At 45.4% G+C, this 20,705-nt stretch overlaps 2 protein-coding genes across 3 annotated transcripts in view; one reads left to right on the top strand and one right to left on the bottom strand.

The window, feature by feature from the left end:
• The window catches only part of Iars2 (isoleucyl-tRNA synthetase 2, mitochondrial), a 42,978-nt gene extending 41,137 nt beyond the window's left edge, over nt 1-1,841 (top strand). The window contains exons 22-23 of the mRNA XM_021171100.2: nt 333-477; nt 1,277-1,841. Coding sequence (XP_021026759.1) covers nt 333-477; nt 1,277-1,419 — 288 coding nt within the window. The 3' untranslated portion in view covers nt 1,420-1,841. The remainder of the gene's footprint in view (nt 1-332; nt 478-1,276) is intronic.
• Rab3gap2 (RAB3 GTPase activating non-catalytic protein subunit 2) overlaps nt 1,734-20,705 on the bottom strand; it is a 78,182-nt gene continuing 59,210 nt past the window's right edge. Inside the window, exons 25-35 of one of the 2 annotated variants that reach the window (XM_021171092.2) lie at nt 19,422-19,595; nt 19,217-19,323; nt 16,908-16,974; nt 15,780-15,850; nt 12,544-12,579; nt 11,368-11,442; nt 10,146-10,364; nt 6,731-6,820; nt 5,979-6,191; nt 4,953-5,111; nt 1,734-4,628 (exon numbers count right to left, since the gene is read on the bottom strand). In XM_021171092.2, the coding sequence (XP_021026751.1) occupies nt 4,479-4,628; nt 4,953-5,111; nt 5,979-6,191; nt 6,731-6,820; nt 10,146-10,364; nt 11,368-11,442; nt 12,544-12,579; nt 15,780-15,850; nt 16,908-16,974; nt 19,217-19,323; nt 19,422-19,595 (1,361 nt within the window). In that variant the 3' untranslated portion in view covers nt 1,734-4,478. The remainder of the gene's footprint in view (nt 4,629-4,952; nt 5,112-5,978; nt 6,192-6,730; nt 6,821-10,145; nt 10,365-11,367; nt 11,443-12,543; nt 12,580-15,779; nt 15,851-16,907; nt 16,975-19,216; nt 19,324-19,421; nt 19,596-20,705) is intronic. The other variant, XM_021171095.2, reaches the window with a different exon arrangement.

The raw sequence follows: 20,705 nt of genomic DNA, 5'->3' as shown, positions 1-20,705 counted from the left end.
GAGAGGCCCATTGGACTTGCAAACTTTATATGCCCCAATATAGGGGAATGCCAGGGCCAAAAGAATGGGAATGGGTGGGTAGGGAAGTGGGGGGGCGCTATGGGGGACTTTTGGGATAGCATTGGAAATGTAATTGAGGAAAATATGTAATAAAAAATATTAAAAATTAAAAAAAAATAAAACCACACACTTACAGACACTTGATCTTTGACAAAGAAGCCAAAAATATACAATAGAAAAAAAGAAAGCATCTTCAATAAATGGTTCTGGTTTAAAAAAAAAAAGTGTCTGTCAACTTTTAATTGGAACAGTAACTTTCACGTGCATTCCAGATGCTCCAAGCTGAGGAGACCTCCAGCACATCTCAGCTGAATGAGCTGATGATGGCTTCCCAGACGACATTGCTGGCTCAGGAGCCACGGGAAAGAACTGCAGGGGACATTGAGCTCACGGGGACATTCGTCATCAATCTAGAAGGTGAGAAGAGTGAGCAGGGACTAAATAGTTGATGTCACCCCCAGCTTTCCATGGGACTAGGCTACCTCAAGACTGGCTGAGCCAGGTCTCTGGGAACGGAAGCTGAGGCTGGGACAGTTCCTTGTCACCCATGAGTGACTGTCAGAGAGTCTTTTCCCCCTCGTGTTCTGATACATAGTGCCACATATGGCCCAGTCCCACTGACCCATCCTGTGTAAATTCTAAAATTTCCTTTTATGCATATCCTAACTAAAATATCATTAGCCAATTTTAAAGGGTTGGATAGAATTTTTATCACAGAATTTCTGTGCACTGTTCAAAGTGCTGTCACCTTGATTCATCTTCATTAACAGGAACAGTGGAGAAAGTTGTGGCTCCTTTTGTGTAACTGAAGTTTTGAGTAGTGGCATTGCCACTGTCTCTAGAACTTGTCATTTTGAACTCCTGAGTTAAGAGCTGGGCATGGTGGTGCATACCTTTCGTCCCAGCACTGAGGAGGCAGAGTCAGATGGAGCTCTGTGAGGGCAACATAGAAGAGACTCTTTCTTTAAAAAACCCAAATCAACTATATAGCAGGGTCAAGAATGAAAGCCAGTTCTAAGCATGGCAGAGAAGCGGTTGGTCTGAGTCGATTGCTCTTCAGTAGTCATCTTGTTTTAGTGAGTTTGTTACAGGACAAAACCTGGCCTAAGTTAGAAACGTGGGAGGGAGAAGCGCCTTGGGAAGGAGTGTCCACTGAAGCACTGAGGACTGGTGGTACAAGCTCAGTGACTGGACATGCTCTGTGTGTTCTTTCAAGGTGGTGACATTCGTGAGGAGTCTTCATATAAAGTCATTGTCGTACCAACTGCCAGAGAGAAGTGCCCTCGATGTTGGAAGCATACGTCTGAGACTGCAGATGCTCTCTGTCCTCGGTGTGCAGAGGTCATTGGTGCAAAGTAGCAATCTGATGTCAACAGTTCTGAACAAGACACTCCCCACAGGACTGACTGGCCGAGGAAGTGAACTGTTAGAAAGTTCCAACCCTAGAAAGAAATCCAAGGCTTACATAGAAAGTAGAGGAGCAGATAGATAGTAACAGATGGGGTAAGAATCAGAAGGTTAAAAGAATATTTCTTGTAACTATAGAAAGAATAATGTATGTATATATATATATATGGAGATATATATGCAGATATACATATATACAGGGCAGACACACACACACTCACTCATGGACTTCTTCAGAGACAGACACTGAATATGGTTACTTTCAATGTGGCAGAATGTTTTATATTTTATTAAAACTTTTTTGACTCAGTATTTAAGCTCTATGATATCTGAAAATAAAGGCATTCTGGGAAACTCCCAGCTGATGATGGTGAGGAAGCTGTGGATGATGAAGCGTGGGATTCTGCAGGGAGTGGCAGTCGTGTGCCTCTACAAGGTGAAGGGGGTCAGTTCCTTCTGCCCACTAGCAAACACCAAGTTTCTAAAGCAGCAGGACTCTGAGTGTACTACAAAGAGCATCACCAAATTGTTATTCAAGAGGAGAAATCTCTGTGTTCTTACGGGTATGAACGGTGAGGAAATAACATGAAGCGTTAATTTATTTCACTAATATACATAAGTTCACAATAATGAACAGACAGGAATAACAGTATATACAGAATTCACTACTTAACAATACATCGACAGTAGATAAATAGAGCATTTCTTAAACAACCCAACACTGGATTGATTTCCAAGAATGTCTAATCTACTAAGTTGAAGCTAGCTGCCCAGCACCCCGTGACCCCGTGAAGTGCAAGGGCGTGCTCTGCTGCTGCTGTGTGTGCACTGTAAGATACTGTTTCCTAATGAAGTGGATTATAGCAACTTCTAAGTGAATGCTATAATCAGTGTAAGCTTACTGGTACTAAGTTTAGTTTTCCATGATTTTAAATCACAAGGAATCATATATTAAGAAGCTATTTAAATGTAGCAGGCTTTACACTGGCCTTAGATGAACTTTTCTAACAGGTAAATCCTTACAAAAGTGTGAAGCATTGGGAAGCCTGGTGCTGTGTACTGCTGACTACATTTCTCCCGGCCCCTCCACCTGTACATCTAAGATAACCTGGAACAGAGAAGCTAGGATTATTTAAACACCTTCACTAACAAGGTAAACATGCGTAACCGTAAGAAGGGGGCAGTGTCTGGGGGGATACTAAGGTTTCCAGAACATGCCGTGCCCTTGTTGCAGGACACTGACCGTGTGTTAGAACCTAATTATTTTGTGACACTTTGTTGTTAGAGAATGAATACATACATGTTAATTTTCCTTTCTTCCCAGAATTATTTTAAAAGCCCTTAGTGAAGTAGTAGACTGTTACTGCTTTTATTAAACTCAGGATTTAGTTTTAAAATTCTATGCATTTTATAAACTTTTTAGATGATATATCTAAAGACTTAATAATCTGTGTTCTGGTTCATTTAGTCAGTTTTATTCCCCCCAAAAATACAAGCTACCCCCTCTCCCAAAAGACTTAATGGGATTAGAGGAAAAAGACCGACATTATTAGCAATTAGCAGTACTTGCAGCAGGAGGCTTTTCTAGCAAGCTGCCCACATCCTGTGCCTTCCAGAGTGCTGCAGAAGGTCCTGGGGCAAGTGGACTCCTCAGGACTGTGTCAAGGATGGTATGCATGTCAGTCAAGCTGTGATTGCAGGGATTCCCGCACAGGCTGGCTGCTCCTCAGAGCCACCTGAGCAACATCGGAAACATTTTTTCTCTGAAGATTTGAAATCTGACAATCAGCAGACTTAGTTTTAGCCAGTCACAATCTTATTTAGATCTAACTTTCTAATGAAAAAGAACTGATATTTGTGTGCGCCTGGGTGTCACTTTGTTGTGGAGTCCCTGAAGAGTATTCTCAGCCTTCTAATGGAGTTGGCTTCTTCCCTTGCTTAGAATGAGTATGGTACACGTACTGTGAACAACCATGACCATGGCAGACAGCAATAATTGCACTATATGGCTACATTCCAGATACACTTGAACTGGAGCCAGGGCTTGCTGATCTGCAGAGCGCAGTGCATTTCCTCACACTTGTCAGCACTTGGACTGCTCTAGGCACTACAGGGTCCAACACTAGCCGAGGCTCATCCTCTCCACCCAGCTGAGGTAGGTTTGCTAAGGCCATGACAGCACAAAGTGCCCCGTCCTGCTCCCGGACAGGCAACATGACCAAGTCCCAGAAACAGACAGTTTTGAACACTTGGAAGAAAAATAAAGTTGGATTTTAAATATTGTTTCTTTGTTTTTTTTTTTTTTTTAAACATGTCTTACAAGATAATACATTTTTACAATTACCTGATGTGGATACAATTTTGGAACTTGACAAAATAGAGTAAATTTTAATTTACATAATAACTGATCTTGCTGCTTTGTTCACACCTCTGATTCCTAAGTCTGGCAAGGACAACAGACTTAAGGTCCTTCCCAAAGTTCCTTGGTCCCCTGCTGATCTCAAGCCATTTCTCCTCTGACAGCAGCAGCACCCTGGACAGGAAGCGGTCAGCACCCAGAGCTCCCTGCCAGGTGGCATCCCGGTACACGACCAACCATGAGGACATCTCTGCATGTTTGAAAGGGACATGGGCATCTCTAGTGTGCTCATGGAAGCAGTGTGAACACACTTAATCCCCACAGGAGTCATTTGGATAGGAACTACTACACTAAGAACAAAATCTGCAAATTATAACCAGGAACAATACCAAAGTTTAACAATAAAGCTGCTTATTTGAATGAAAAAATAAAGAATAAAGCATCTGCATTAGTCACAGGATAGTTAATGTGTTTATAATTTATCTTCAGTCTTTGCTGAAGATGTGGAATTTAGCCAGGATTGCACATTTTAAAGTAATATATTTATTTATTATACAAAAAAAACAAAAAACAAAACCCTTCCGAAGTTCCAGATCTTACTATGAAAAATGACATGCAGTGGTTCATGTAGTCACAGGACTGTAGGCTACTGTCATAAAGTCGCCATGGCTTCTACGGCATCGATGAGGTGTAAGGCGAGGCTGTACTGCCCGTGCTTCTCTGGCAGGAGCTCCATCACTTTATGCACGAGTTTAGCTGTTGCTGCAATAGGCACGCCAGTGTTCTGAAGATCCTGAGGGTTCTGCAAATGGGACACAACAGCCATTAGTTTGATGCAGCCAAACATGACCTTACTGACTTAAGCTTTACTGTGGAAGTTCTCCCAATAAAAGCATCTCTTTGGCCGGGCTTGGTGGTGCATGCCTTTAATCCCAGCACTTGGGAGGCAGAGGCAGGCAGATTTCTGAGTTCGAGGCCAGCCTGGTCTACAAAGTTCCAGGACAGCCAGGGCTACACAGAGAAACCCTGTCTCAAAAAAAAAAAAAAAAAAAGCATCTCTTTGGGGTAAAGCTCCCTGGCGAGGCCATCCATCCAGGAGCATCTGCTCACGCCGCCCTCCACTCACCATTGCCTTCAGCCAGGTGCAGAGTGTGGGCGGGAGTCTGGCCAGCAGCTCCATGCCTTCCTTCGTCTGGGTGTGGAAAAGCGCGTGAGCCAGCCTTTGCCCGGTCAGCACTAGCAGCTGAGACGCCAGAACTTCTTTGTCCTGAACTTGGAAAATGGCCTGAGGGTGAACATGGAGAAACAATTCAGCAAGAGCTACTGTCCCAAGGTTGCCAATGAAGAGACTCTACCTCGGCTCTCAGGTGTACGGACGGACGAAGGGAAATTGAAATTGACCTAGAATTTAAACCCAACGTTTGCTCATCAGCTAATTTTTGTTACCTAAGTTTTCAATTCATGACACGATACCTCATTTACAAGAAAAGGGGTCTTAGTTAGATTCTGCCATCTGACGGTGCTCCCAAGTGGCCTCAGGCTTGGAGAACAGCCAACCTCTCCTTATTGCTGATGGAGTCACTCCCTCCTAGCTTGAGTGGATACCTACCCACCCTGACTCATTGCTGATGAGGTCTGGCAGCCACACTGGCTTTCTGGTCTTGGACCTTGCCACGCTGCTCCCCATCTCTGGACCTTTGGACTCCTCTGTTTCTCAGCTCTGGGAGCAGCTAGTTGCTTCTCCTTGAGAGGGCGGTTTCGTTCCCACTTTCTTTCACCCACTGAGACTCCTGTGACTCGGTTTACGTTCATCTCTTGGTACAGAACTTCATGCTTCCCTGCTCCAGCAGATGATCAGTCCTCAAGGGGCCTCACCTGTTACTGCTCTGTGCCTGTGTGAACCTGGCAGCAGGCACAGATCCAGACACCGCTTTCTATTCTTTTGTTGACTGGACTTAGTCTCATGTCCAAACTGGCCTATGTAGATGAGGCTGACCTTAAAAGTTCTTATCCCCCTGCTTCTGCATCCCAAATGCACACTGCACTATATCCAACTCTGGCTGTGTGTTTTATAACTCGCACCCCATGTGCATCTTGGGTCATCCCTACCTCCTCTCCTCAGAGGCCAATGAGCATCTCAGGTCACTCTTACCTCCTCTCCTAAGAGGTCAGCTCCATGGCTGTATAGCTCCCCCACATAGTGCCTTCGAATGACATCGTCGCTCACTTGAAGGTGATGGGCTAAGTCCACAGCCAAAACTGGCCAGTTGAGGTCTTTCCAATGAGTGTTTGCTGCTTCTGCAGAGGGATCTTTGTCCTTGGAATGCTGAGCCTGGACAGCTGCACTGACAACTTTCAGTAAGAACTTGAAGACAGGAAGGCACAGCACTGCCTCGTCAGTACTTTTCATTTAAAAGTAGCCCAGTGCTTGCTCTGTAAGCTGGTGGCCTGTGTTCAATCCCAAGAGGTCCTCTCCAGGTGGAGGAGAACTGACCCCAGAGCTGCCCTTGCCCCTCCATACTCAGTGCCACAGGACAAGCTCCTCCCAGACACATCAATAACATAATTAAAAGTGCCTCAAGCCAACTTTGTCAAACAGACTACATTAAAATTATTTTTAATTTTTAAAATATATGTGTGTGCATTCATGTGTACACATATGCCATAGCATGAGTGGAGGAATCAGTTCTCTCCTCTAGCATGAGATGGAATCAAGGTCACTAAGTGTCTTCACTCACTCAACTGTCCCACTGGCTCGAAAACGGTTTTTCTCTCAATAAAGGGTGACACACTGGGGAAACTAGCTCCTGGGAATCACTTGAAGAAGTGGCCATCCTTTTAAAAGACAGCTGTATTTCTACTTTGCTATTTCCTCCTAAGAAACAAGAAAATTAACTAACTTACCTGTTGTCTTACTGAAATAAAATTTGGATCCATTTCCCCACTAGGTAATAACTGAATTGAAGTTAAATCCTTAAAAAATGCATTCTTTCCCTAAAGAGAAAGACAGAAAAACAAAAGCACCCTGGTGAGTACCAATGAAGGGAGACTAAGGGAGACTTTAGAGCTGATCTCTTTATGAGTGACTAGTGGTTGGCTTTTTTTTCTTAAACAGAATGATGTCAGCATTCTATTCGCATGGTGACCACTGTCCAGTGTGTGACCACCAGCCTTTAAGATGGCCCCACTCATCTAGTATTTGAGTCCCACATTATTCTTTCCCTGAATTGTGGGTTGCTGGCTGCGAGCAACTGTAATTAGACAGGGACAGCAAGTGACGTTACAGACTGGGTTACTTTAGGTGCTCTGATTCACCCCGAGAGGACCCAGTGGTCAGGAGAGCAAGCCTACAGACAGTTACATGGACGAGATCACATTCCCCAATCCGGCTGAGCCTTTAGCTGACACCACCATGAAGCAACTCCACCATGGTCTCAGGAGATCCTTTATGCCAAAGGCAGTTAGGTAAGAAAGTCAGATTCCTGACCCATAAGGCCTGGAAAGATGAACCAGGCATGGTGAATCATGTCTGTAATCCCAGGGGAGGTAAGAGGATCTTGAGTTCAAAGGCTATTTAAGTGACACTGAAAATTACCAAGTTCTGTGGATCTAGCTCAATAACAGGAATTGCTACCTTAAACAGGCTAAAATCTCAAATTGTAAGTGTTGGTTGTTGCAGACACTTAAGTCTTTTGGGATAATTGGGTAAGCAGTAGTAGATCACTGGAACAATGAGCGCACATGTTTAAAGAGTCATACAGAACTGGGCAGGCTGCGTAGATGCTCACTGGGTAAGAGCCCTGATGAACAAGCATGCATCCTTGAATCACACCCTGAGCATTGAGAGAGAAGCTGGCATGGCATCTCAGGCAGTAAGGAACAACGCTACTCTGAGGAAGACGCCCATCTTCCTCTGGCCTCCACACTGCTCCCAACACAAAACCAACCAAATAATAGGGGGTCAGATTCGCCCATCTTCCTCTGGCCTCCACACTGCTCCCATCACAAAAACCAACCAAATAATAGGGGATCAGATTTCCCTCAGCAGGAAGTAGAGTGAGAGCACCCAGGCCTACCACTCAGCAACACTTTACTTTGAATTACCTTTCATCTGTGAACAAGCCATTCCCGAAAGAAAGAATCTATACAGGGTAGCTGCTGGGGTAGCTGCCATCTGTTTTCCTTTCTGTCCTCTGTAGGTTAGATGCAGTCTCTACCACTATGCTGTACATAAACAATTATATGCTGCCCTAAACAACTCTAACCTAAATGTTAAATATTGTTGATTAAAAATCTCTCAGCTGGGCAGTGGTGACAGACACCTTTAATCTCACCAGATTGGCAGAGGCAGATTGATCTATGAGTTCTAGGACAGCTAGGGCTACACAGAGATAACCAGACAAAACCAAAAACCAAAAATAACAAAACAAAATAAAATAAGCACCAAGAACTACTACAATGGCCCCTCCCCAACTCTCTGTCCCTCTCTGGTTAGGGAGAGATAGAACCCAGGGCATTCGTGCCCTGCCATTAAACTGTATCCCCAGCCCCCAAATTTCTCTCTTAAAATATATATTGTCCCTGCTTATGTAGACTATCAAACTAAGCATGTCTAAGATCACCCCAAATAAGTTTTCTATAGATGACCTGTCCAGTCCCAAGCTTGAGAATGGCTCTGCTGTAAGCCCTTCAGGCTCCACTAGCTCTTCAGTGGATGCTGAGATAGATTCCTCAGGGCCTTTAGAATGTATTCTCTGGGCCACACCCTCCCAGCTCCTGACTAAACCTTTCACATTCCACACCCTATGCACACTGTGGACACCACCTTTCCTTGAACATCTTGATGACCAATGCACCAAACTTTTACTGAGCTCTTGCTTATAGGCAATGTATACAGACACGGGAACAACAAAGACATGTGGGAAGTTTCGCAGACATGGGCTTTGAAGAGGGTGCCTGGATGATAACAAAACAAACCCAGACATTGGCCACACAAAATAGTTGCCTATGAAAATCAGACAATATAAGCGAAGACTGTGATGGGATGTGTGGCTGAGGGATGGCGGATGGAGCAGGAAAGGCTGGGGACAGACCCAACCAGGTCCACAGTTTTATGGGCAGAACTCCCTTAGAATAGTAGAACAGACCCTGAGGGCTGTGAGTGTAAGAGACGCTGCTGAACACACTCCACGCCCTGCACACCCTCTTTAGAGAGGCGGTTTTCCACAGGGAGACGCTTTCTCTGCTCCTACAGAGACCTGGGGGAAGCCTGTCTTGAGAAAAGTGATATCACACTTGGCTCAGCCAAAGGTGGAGCCTGAGAAGTGAAATGCTTTCTTTCTTATTGCTGAAGCTGCATCCTCCAACTCCAGAGAAGTGAGTGAGTCTTAAAGCTGAAGTTCTTACTTCCTGTTAACCCTGTATCTCAGGGCACCTGAGCAGGACGGACTTACTAATCCGCCAAGTGATGCAGAGCCTTTCCATGGACTACCAAGTTTGAAGCTGATTTTGCAAGGAGCTACAAAATGTGAGGCAGGACACCAATCTGATTGGGAAGATGGCTTCTTAAGTGTTGGGCCGTGAGAGCAATGGAGACAGGATGGTAGAAAGGGTCTGCTGGACAAGGCAATCGGGGAAGGCAGTGATGGACAGCAATGTTCAGGTGGAATCGTTTTAGCTTGAGACAGGGTCTCAGCTCAGGATGGCCTGGAATCAGCTAAGTGGCCCACGCTGGCTTGAACACACACCTCTAGCTTCTGCCTCTTAGGTGCTGGGGTCACAGGCACACAGCACCATGCCAGGGACAGCTCAGAACAAGTGAAGAGATGGGGCTGGAGTAGAGTTCACCTCTAGGTTTCTAGTGTGTACGAGTGCAGAAACAGCATTAATGTCAATTACTCAAGCCACGGAACTGGTGGAAAGCAGAGTGAGTCAGGGCAGGATGAGTGTCTGCAGGTATGTTTCAGACACGAGCTCCTTAGGACACTCAACTGAAGCATACTCATCAAACTGGACAAATAAGTCCTGCCTACACACACACACACACACACACACACACACACGAGGAAGCAAGCGGGTCTGTCTGTCTGTCTAGGGGGAACATGCAGAATGGAAAGGACTGACAGCAGAGGACACTGCCCCGAAACCCACTGTGAGCAAAGTAAAAGAATGGAACTAGGTAAGGGGATAAGGGACCTGGAACCTCTCAGAGAGCACCCTACAAATCACTAAGAAACAAACACATACAATTCAGTAAGGAACCCATGTGCCTGTTAGCCAGCAACTCCAAACCAGCTCCAGAGCCCTCTGGGGAGCTTACCTTGCTGTCAAAAAGGGCGAGTGGCTTCACACTCTTCAGAGAAAAGCGCATGGACGCATACAGGATGGAGCACAGGACAGAATGGTGCTCCACCAGTGGGTAGTGGATAGGCTTCTGCTCCAGCGCCAGCTCCACTATAGAGATGGGGCCTTCCACGGACAGCCAGGCATCCTCAGTGTCCAGGACGGGCACCTGGACTTCATCCCTGCTAATGTCAGCCTGCGGGGTAAGAATGGAGGTCTGTGTCAGGAGTCGGAGACTAAGGGCTGCAGCATCCCAAAGTGCACACCTGGAGTCTGCCTCCCCACCGACAACAGGAACCACAAAGTATAAAGCAGAGGGAGACAGAGAAGTGAGTGTCACCTGTAGCACTGACACCAGGAACCACAGAGGGTAAAGCAGAGGGAGACAGAGAAATGAGTGTCACCTATAGCAGAGTTTCCCCAGTTAACTTAAGTGTTAGTGCAACAAGAAGCCTGGGATTGGACAGGGAAAGGGAGGGGAGCTAGGAGTTTCAGAGTCAGAGACAGGAGGAGGAGGAGGAGGAAGATGGAGGACAAACAGGATGAATCAGATTCCGCATGGATTTACATAGCCACAGGTAGCTATAATATCCTATAGGGATAGAATAATTGGGATAACTTGTCTAATCTAGGTGGGCAGATTATATCATTATCAATTGGTTCTGAAATTATTGTGTGGGCATCTTGTGAATTGAGAATTTATTGATATACAAATCTGATTAATTATAAGCTCTAGAGTTTTGATTTACTGGGTTACTGGAATTTGGGACTGCCGGCCACAGGGGGTGGATGGCTGAGAAAGTACAGGTAGCTCCGAGGCAGGCAAGCTGGAGCTGGAGAGCCTGCTGCACAAAGGCTGCCTAGAGGCAGTGGGACCTCAGGCAGAGGGGAGCTGGCATTGCAACTTTTTAAATACTTCCCCCAACAATCACTTTTTAGGCTACAGCCAAAACCTACAGATGAATATGATATACAATCCACCAAATGTCATCTCTTAAACTGAATGGTTTTCAGGATATCTAATATCTAAAGAGACACTCAGACTGGGCAAGAATGTGGGGGAGAGTTTTGCATGCGTGTGGGTGGGGGGAGGTGGTCTCACTGCACAGCCCTAGCTGGCCTTCAGTCCTTCTGTCCGAGAAGCCCAGGAGGGGAGTACAGGCAATGCGTCACCACATGGCTAGTGTTCACCTCTTTACCTCCAATGACGTCTGAAGAAGTTCCAGGCAGGAGCCAAGGAAGGATGTCAGCGCCGTGTCACTCATCCCGACATCCTGTTTTCAGAAAGGAACACAACGTCCCTACATCAGAACGGCTGTGCTGCAAAAGGAGGGCTCAGCATGCCCATTGCCTGATTTTCTACACTGAATACAATCTGAAGTCACTATATGTTCAAATTCCTGCTAGTGGGTTTGGTAGTATCAATTTTATATCAGCATTTAGTGTGATATCAGTATTATTAATAATAACAATCTTAAAAGTCAATGTTCTGGGGTGAGGGTGTGGCTCAGGGGCTGGGGTATGCTCAGCATACGTAAGACTCTGGATTCCATCTCTAACACCAAGGGCAAGAGAGGAGACAGTAATGTCTCGTATCTGTACACTGTAAAGACAGATTCTTCAACTTGCCAGACTGTTTGCTAGCCAGCTAACCATGGAATGTGGTAAGATGTACACATGAAACTCAACCAGGAAAGGTCTAAGATACCAACAGGGCTTCTGGTTTTATGGTATCTTGAAGGCACTGAACTGGATTCTCTGAATAAAACGATAATCCCCCACTTGACAATCAAATACTAGATTCAAATGTGTGTGTGTGTGTATGTGTGTATGTATGTATGTGTGTATGTGTGTGCGTGTGTGTATGTGTGTGTGTGCGTGTGTGTGTGCATGACCACTTAGCTCCAGTCACACAACCTCCAGTCTGAAGGACACAGCAGAAATCTTCGGTCGTGGTGACTGGCGGGGGGAATAAGGTCCTCAACAGTTATATTTATGTCTCTCAACACTTGAGATATTTCAGAAGAACAGGTCCCAGTTTTGCACAGTGACACTACTGATCCGCAGCCTCAGTGTCTGTGGGTCAGTCTCAGTTGAGGTGAGCTGAGATTGGATGGAGAGTCTGCCTGCAGGGGAGGGCAGGCATCTCTACTGTGAGGTGCTGGAGTTCGAGGCTAAGTGAGCTGGAGGGATGTCACAGGCTAGCTGCTGTCTAGTCAGGGAAACATGAGAGTGGCCGGAAACCAAAACTATGTCCTTAAAGCAGCACTCTCTTTCTGTTCCTTGTCACCTCCAGAGTAAGAACCAAGCTCACTCCTACAGTAAGACAGACACCACGCAGACAGTGTGTAGGTTTGACAGGGAGACTCACTCACCCTTCGGCACAACCTATCCTTTGGAGATTTCCCAACCTGAAACAGATAGGAAATGTAATATTTAGCAATTTAAACTAAAAGGCATGAGAATGGTACAGGAAATAAAAAGCAGCCAGAATTGCAGCTATAAATACACATGCCAGGAATTAACTGTTGGCTGGCTACCAACAATAAGAGCAATTTTTTTGTGGAAGCACTCAAATACTATATCACAAAAAATGTCACACTGAGCTCATGAATAATAACTTTCCATAAACAGTTCTTGGGCTGGAGAGACACCCCGGCAGCTAAGAGCACTGTTGCTCTTGCAGAGACCTAGGTTCAATTCCCTGTACCCACACCATAGCTCACAATCATCTAGGGCTTCAACAGGCTTATACATGGTGCACATAGGGGCACATAGGCAAAATACTCATGAACGTAAAGTGAAATAAATAAATATGTCTAATAAAAAACCCTTCCCCCAGTAAGTGGTATACTCTGAAGTAATAAGAAAAGTCCCCACAGGCATGGTCGAGCAGCTCACTGCTGAACTCCCAGCCCACGAGAGGAAAGGAGACCTTGAATTTTAAAGTTCAAGGCTGGGCAGTGAGGCCCTGTCAGATAGAAAGAAAGGAGTGGGGGAGGCTGAAAGATAACAGGACAGGCAGACAGAAGAACGGAAGGAAGGCAGTCAGGCAACAAAAGTTGGTGAACCCGGCTCTCAGTTTGTGTGTGCAAGTAGCTGTGTCGTCTAGAAATTCCTAGTAAAGAACCTAAGAGTTCTGTTTGTTGGGAAAAACATAATAGTTTTAACTGGTTACACAAGAAAACATCAGAACAGATAAGAATTACACTCCAGGCTAACAAAGATGTCCTTGATTCAGTAGGCACTGACTCAAGCATGACTACGTTTACAGGCCAAATGGGAGGTGGAAGCTCTACCTTCAGGAAAACTACCTGATAGTTCACACAGGACAGTGGAGCTGAGTCTGAAAACATAGCCTCATTACCTGAGATGAATTCCTGGAACAGACTTCGGGCAGCAGGCTCAGTCCAGGCCAACCAACTCTCTGACATTCCACAATGTTGTCAGAATTCCGAGCATGCAATTTCTCTACTAAAAACTGCTCAGTGTCTTCAACATTGAGTAGCAGGTTCTACTCTCTGAGCCTTTACCACACACACTAAGAAAACTCTGTGCTAAGTAGGTTACAAACTAAAAAGCACAAAACCATTGCCTACAAAAGGATTTTCTTTCATGCCCAACTTCTTTTCCTTAGAGCCATGTCCCTGTCACGTGAAAGGATTAAGTCTTTTTTAAAAAAAAACAAAAACCAAAAGATTTGTTTATTTATTTTATGTATGTGAGTACACTGTCATTCTCTTCAGACACAACAAAAGAGGGTGTCAGATCTCATTACAGATGGTTGTGAGTCACCATGTGGTTGGTGGGAATTGAACTCAGGACCTCTGGAAGAGCAGTCAGTACTCTTAACACTGAGCCATCTCTCCAGCCTGATTTTTAAGTCTCTAAATCCAGAAAGCTATTAGTCTAGAGAGGGAAACAGAAAGTGACCATCTTTTTTTCTTTTTTTCTTTTCTTTTTTTTTTTGCTTTTTCAAGACAGGGTTTCTCTGTGTAGCCCTGGCTGTCCTGGAACTCACTTTGTAGACCAGGCTGGCCTCAAACTCAGAAATCTGCCTACCTCTGCCTCCCAAGTGCTGGGATTAAAGGCGTGCGCCACCACCGCCTGGCATGACCATTTTCTTAATGCAGTGTTCGCTTCTCCTTTTTATCTCCTGATAGGTCACCTCACATATAAAGGGAGAAAAGCAAACTTTGTACAGAATGACTTAGAGAACACAACAGAATAAATGACTCCTAGGCCTGTTGGACCGTGGGTCAGGGAGATAGAAACAGTGGTTACAGGGTAAAGGATAAGAGCATTAAGATTCTGTAGTCAGGCACGGTGGTGTGCACCTGTTATTGAATCACTGGGGAAGGTGAGACAGGAGATTTGCTAAGAGTTCAAAAACTAAAAATGAAAAAGGGACTGTCCAGTCCCCAGAGGTAGATTCCTATTGCTGCCGACACCATATATACTTGAGATATAGAGCCCCGTTAGAACTGACCTGGAAGGCCCCCCTGTGGACAGGTTTCAAGGCACAGAAGGTGCCATGTAAGCTTTCAGAGGAAGCAAACAACCAACAGTTACCCACCTACAATGCTAAAGAACCACAATAGTAAGCAGAATGGTATGCTAACCCTGGGGTGCACTAGTGGCACACAGTCCTTGGCAGTAACCACAGCTCTCTCTAATTGGACCTAAGGACCACTCAACAAGAGGGAAGTCATTCTGATACTAGGAACTTAGCCAGCTACCTGGAGAACCTACAACTGAGACACTGCTAACCTAGCATATTCCCCAGGCACATTCTAAAGGTTTGTTCTTGTACTCAAAGNTAAGTTAGTTCTCACTCTTCATCCAGGAACCTTCTCTTACAGAGAACCACAGTGAATCAAAATGCAGAGCCCAGTCCCAACTGATGCGCCTACAGCACAACTCAGTCACCCAAGACTCAGAGATCACTGCGGGAGAGAGGACGGTGAGATTCTAAGAGCCAGGGAAACGGGGAGTCTGCTGTGAGATTGTTTCTCCTACACCCAGGAAGTGTCACCGACACTACCGTGTAAACATGAGCTGAACAAGAATGGCACAACAGACATGCTGATGTGGAAGAGGGAAAGCTCACAGGGCCTCAACCATAGACAAGGAACTGAGGGCAGTTAAGACATGCTGAGGGGGAGAAATAGACCTCCCTAGGAAAGAGCACACTAACTCATTATCCAATACCAATTGGTCAGCCCTGAAAACATATACCTATAATAATAACAGTATATGGACTGTGCAGATTGTATTTATAAGTTTAGGAGTATATGTGATTATATGTAATAACAATCAGAAAAAATGGTCATGAATTTGAAAGACAGCAAGGTGGGGGTATACATAGGAGAAGCTGGAGGGAGGGAGGGAAGGGGATTAATGATGTAACTATAATATACTCACTCATATATATATATGCACATACATGTAAATTATATATATATTTAACTGAGCAGGGGCAAAACACAGCATAACTGACAACCAGAAACACAGTCTACCAACACACCCCAGTGTAAGCAATCTTTCTAATATCAAGAAATGAAGGGAACTAAATTAAGAAATCAGTATGTGAAAATGAAAACCACCTCACCTTATCCATTAGGTAGGTAGCAGCAGAAAACCTTTTCACCAAGAACGTATTCCACATCATCAGCGCGATACCTACACAGCAAATGCAATGAGCCGTGAGCAGAGCCCTGCTGAGGGAAAGTCATCAGACACAGAACCCCGCCCCGAGCTTAGGGAACTGCGTGGACTCTATGTATCATTTCTTGCATCTTATGCCGAATTTTTGTTTTAAATAAAAGGGTAAGGGAACAGAAGAGTGTCCCTATAAACAGTAAGTATCAAGTCCATACCTCAAGTGACACGGAAGAAGTAAGCCTCATTATGTCACACAGCCTCCAGGAAGGAGGCTTAAGAGGCGTGTGTGCTTGGTTGCTGTGCTACGGGTGGAGCAGAGGGCCCCGCACATGCTCACAAAGCTCTGCTACTCACTAGCATTCCTGGCTCTCCAGCTCTGGAGGGCATGAGACAGACGAAGCACACACTGACTGAGACGCTGATTTGGGGAAAGCTCCTGCAAAGCGTCTGTTGACACCGTAACTACTGGGACCGCAGCACCTCTCAGAAAGTCCCAAAAGACATGCATGGAGAGATAGCTCAGCAGTTAACAGCACTGACTGCTCTTCCAGAGGTCCTGAGTTCAATTCCCAGCAACCACAAAGTGGATCACAACCATCTGTAATGGAATCCGATGCCCTCTTCTGGTGTGTCTAAAGACAGCTACAGTGTATTCATATACATAAAATAAATCTTAAAAAAATATATATGTCAAGGTAGCTGGATGTGGTGGCACATGCCTGTAACACGAGCCTTTGGGAGGGCAAGGCAAGGGAGCCAGGAGTTCAAGGGTGGCCTGGGCTACCTGAGACTGCAGGAGAACAAAAGTAAAACAAAACAAAACACTACCTGCCTCCTTCTCCCAAAGCACTTAAAACATTAAAAACACTTAAAGAAAAAAGTCTCAACTAAGCAAGTGACAACAGCTGTGCTTTTACTCGCCCAGCAGAGCAGCTGGCGTCAGTGGCCCTTGCTCCACAGTCCCAGGAGGAGGCAATTACAGAGGGTTCTCTGCACACAGTAATGCAGTGAGATGCTGGGAGAGGGTGGGAGCTGGTACGGCTGGGGCTCTGGAGGACTCGCACCTGCTACTCACCGTTTTGAACATGTGGATTAAGAATGTGTTTCAAGTGTTCTATGGATCTAACCAAAAAGCGAGCTTCCTTAGAGAGAAGAGAGAGAAGATGAAGGTTATTTCACATCAATGGAAACCTTCTTTGACATTGATTCTTTTTTTTTTTTTTTAAAGATTTATTTATTTATTATAAGTAAGTACACTGTAGCTGTCTTCAGACACTCCAGAAGAGGGCCCCAGATCTTGTTACAGATGGTTGTGAGCCACCATGTNCCCAGATCTTGTTACAGATGGTTGTGAGCCACCATGTGGTTGCTGGGATTTGAACTCTGGACCTTCGGAAGAGCAGTCGGGTGCTCTTACCCGCTGAGCCATCTCACCAGCCCTTGACATTGATTCTATGCCTGTGTCTGTGGCAAGTGCACTCTGTGTGAGAGGATGCCTGTGGAGGGCAGATGCCCTGGAGCTAGAGTCACAGGCTTGTGGGCAGCCAGGCTACTGTGCTGGATTCGAGCACCCAGTAACCCTAACCACGGAGCCATCTCTCCAGCCCCCACCGGAGACTTCTTACTAAATTTCTGCATACGTCTATTTAAGAATCTGGCAAAGGGGCTGGACAGCTGGTTCAGTGGTTAAGAGCGCTTGTTGCTCTCGCACAAGACCCACACGGTGGCTCACACTTATCCATAACCCAAGTTCTAGGGGAGCCAACACCCTCTTTTATTCTCCAAGGGCACCGTGCATGTATACAATCCACAGACACACAGAAGGCAAAGCACTCACATACATGGAAGAGGAAGAGGAGGAACTAGAGGAGGAGGAGGAGCAGCTACTGCTGCTGGGTGGTGGTGGCACACACCTTTAATCCCTCACTCGGGAGGCAGAGGCAGGTGGATCTCTGTGAGTTTGAGGCCAGCCTAACTACACAGTGAGTTCCATGATAGTGAGTGCTGCACACTGAGACCCTGTCTCAGACACAAGAAACAAGCAAACAGAAGAGACTGACAGAAGCAGAAGGATCATGAACTCCAGACCTTGTGGGTTACATATGGAGTTCCAGGCTAAGCTATAAAGCTAAACCCTGACTCAAACAAAGAAGAGGGAGAGGTAAACGAAAGAAACTCTGTGAATCAGGTAAGGAATAACTGCTGATAAGATAACTTCAACCATCTCATTATCTAATTAATCATTAATTTCTAGTCACACCCAGATCGTGCTGACTGGGACTCAAGCTCCCAAGGTCTATCTACTACACAATTCCTCTCTTCAGGTAATACTTGCATTTCACAGGTATGAAAACTGAATTCCCTTTTGCAAACAATCACCATACAGCAGATTTGAGCATCTACCATGTACCAAGCCTAAGGCCCCAGTAATACTACACTGAACAAAATAGACCCAGACCTTTGTCTGCACTGAGCATAGAGTGTAGTGAGGGAGTCTGACAATAAATATGAAAGCGAGCATATCGGCCAGTGTTAGGAGTGAATGGTAAGAAGAATGAGAGCGAGGGAACAGGAAACACTGGAGGGAAGCCTCAGAAGCTACCTGTGTAACCACAAAGGCGTCTCAAATCCAAATCGCACATCATACTCACAGAATCATCGAGACGTTTGCTAAAACCTTTTGAAGCCTCCCTATCACTACTGTCACCACACATGTTGATACTGGAAATTCTCCAAAGATAATTCAATTTAAAACTAAAGGTAATGGACTGGAGAGATGGCTCAGAGGTTAAGAGCACTGGCTGCTCTTCCAGAGGTCTGAGTTTAATTCTCAGCAACCACATGGTGGCTCATAACCAATTGTAATAAGATCTAGTGCCCTCTTCTGGACTGCAGGCAGAATGTTGTATACATAATAAATCTTTTAAAAAATAAAATTAGCTGGGCAGTGGTGGCGCACGCCTTTAATCCTAGCACTTGGGAGGCAGAGGCAGGCGGATTTCTGAGTTCGAGGCCAGCCCAGTCTACAAACTGAGTTCCAGGACAGCCAGGGCTATACAAAGAAACCTTGTTTCGAAAAAATAAAAATAAAATAAAATAAAATAAATAAAAGCCACACTTAATTATACAGCTGGCCACTGTGCTTCTCATCGCTTACAACTCAGGAAGGCCTCGGTTCAAGGCCAGTCTAGATCCTGTCTCCAGGAAGTAAATGTGAAAGGGCTGGGGATATCGTTCAATGTTGGGAGTCCTTGCCTAGCAAACATGAAGCCATCTATAGGTTCCATACTGAGTGGAGTGTGCGTGCGCGTGTGCCCGTGTACACACACACACACGCACACGCACACGCACACGCAGACAGAAGCAGCAGGTGGGGATGCTTACCTCCGGGTCTTTGTTCCACTGAACCACATACTCCCAGCAGCAGTGGGCATGCAGCACGTCAAGCTCAAGGCTACAAGGGAACTGCTCGTAGGCCAGGTGGAGCAAGTCTGGAAGACACAAGAGGGTAACAGCATACTTTTGGTAAGGAGAACTCACCCGTGTCACTCCACCCTGGATTCCACAGTGCTCATTATTCGGGTGTCACCTGGTACGGCTCCTAGGTCTATCTCCACCTCTGACACCTCAGGGAGACTTCGGGTAATACCTTCTCTGGGTTCGTCTGGATTTTCTACATCTCTCTCTTTGTTGGCACATTTCAACAATTCAGGGCTGAGGTCCTGTTTAAATATCCACTTGGCTACACTGTCTGCAATACCACCTATAGGTTTGAGACAAGAAAGAAAATGAAATCTGGTAAAATATGAGCAGCAACATGCTAAATGAAGCCAAATACAGAGCATGGGTACAAATATTCCCTTAGGTACACATATACACAGCACATCCACTTTGGAACCTGAACCTGGTGATGCCAAAAAGCCATGGACTTAAAGCACATGAATACCTATCATTCAACCTGGGAGAGCAAGCAATACAGCTGGTATCTGGGGGCACACTTCTACACTGAGAAAATCTCAAATAAACATAAATTGGCATGTATCAATCCTATAGACTACACACTTGCCAGGTCCATACATTCAAAATATACCACACCGGACACAGATGGAGGAATTACTACTATTTTAAAGGTTTCTTTTGTGGTTTGTTTGAGAAAGGGTCTTGCATCAGGCTGGCCTCAAACAAATCATTAAACTGAGGATAAGTGACTGTGAACTTGTGCTGCTGCTGCTGCTGCTGCTGCTGCTGCTGCTGCTGCCGCCTTTGGAGTGGATGTGTGTGCTACACCCAGCTCACGAGGTGCTGGCGATCCAGCCTACGACTGTGCAGGCCAGACAATCATTCTATCACTGGAACTCATGCTCCTTTACTCTAATTTAAAATAATGTATATATTTGTATATGTGTATTACATGTACATACATCAGAGGAGGATGCTGGGTGTCCTGCTTTGTAACTCTGCCTGACTCACTTGAGACAGGGTCTCACTGAACCTGCAGTGACGATGGCAGCACCCCAGTCTATCACTATCTCCCACGACCGTGGGTAGAGTGTGCATAGCGACACTTAGCTTTTATGCGGCTCAAAGATCTGAACTCAGGATCCCATGCTCAGCAGCATGCGCTCTTACCCACTGAGCCAGGACCCCGGTGACCCCACCCACTCCACATTACATCTAATATACAACTGACTTCATTGTGTTATAAAATATTAATGAGTAAAACTTAGCCATAATTTACATGTTTTACTCATCAAGAGGACATAAACATTTGTGTGAGCTGAAAATATTCAAGGATTCTGAAAAATTCTGCTTATTAAAAAAAACAAAATACATTTAAAAATAATAAACACTAGCTCCCCCCCCAATCTTCCTG

The sequence above is a fragment of the Mus caroli genome, chromosome 1 (assembly GCF_900094665.2).
Source record: "Mus caroli chromosome 1, CAROLI_EIJ_v1.1, whole genome shotgun sequence".
NCBI classification, from domain to species: Eukaryota; Metazoa; Chordata; class Mammalia; order Rodentia; family Muridae; genus Mus; species Mus caroli.
This window is presented reverse-complemented; position numbering and strand designations above follow the sequence as displayed.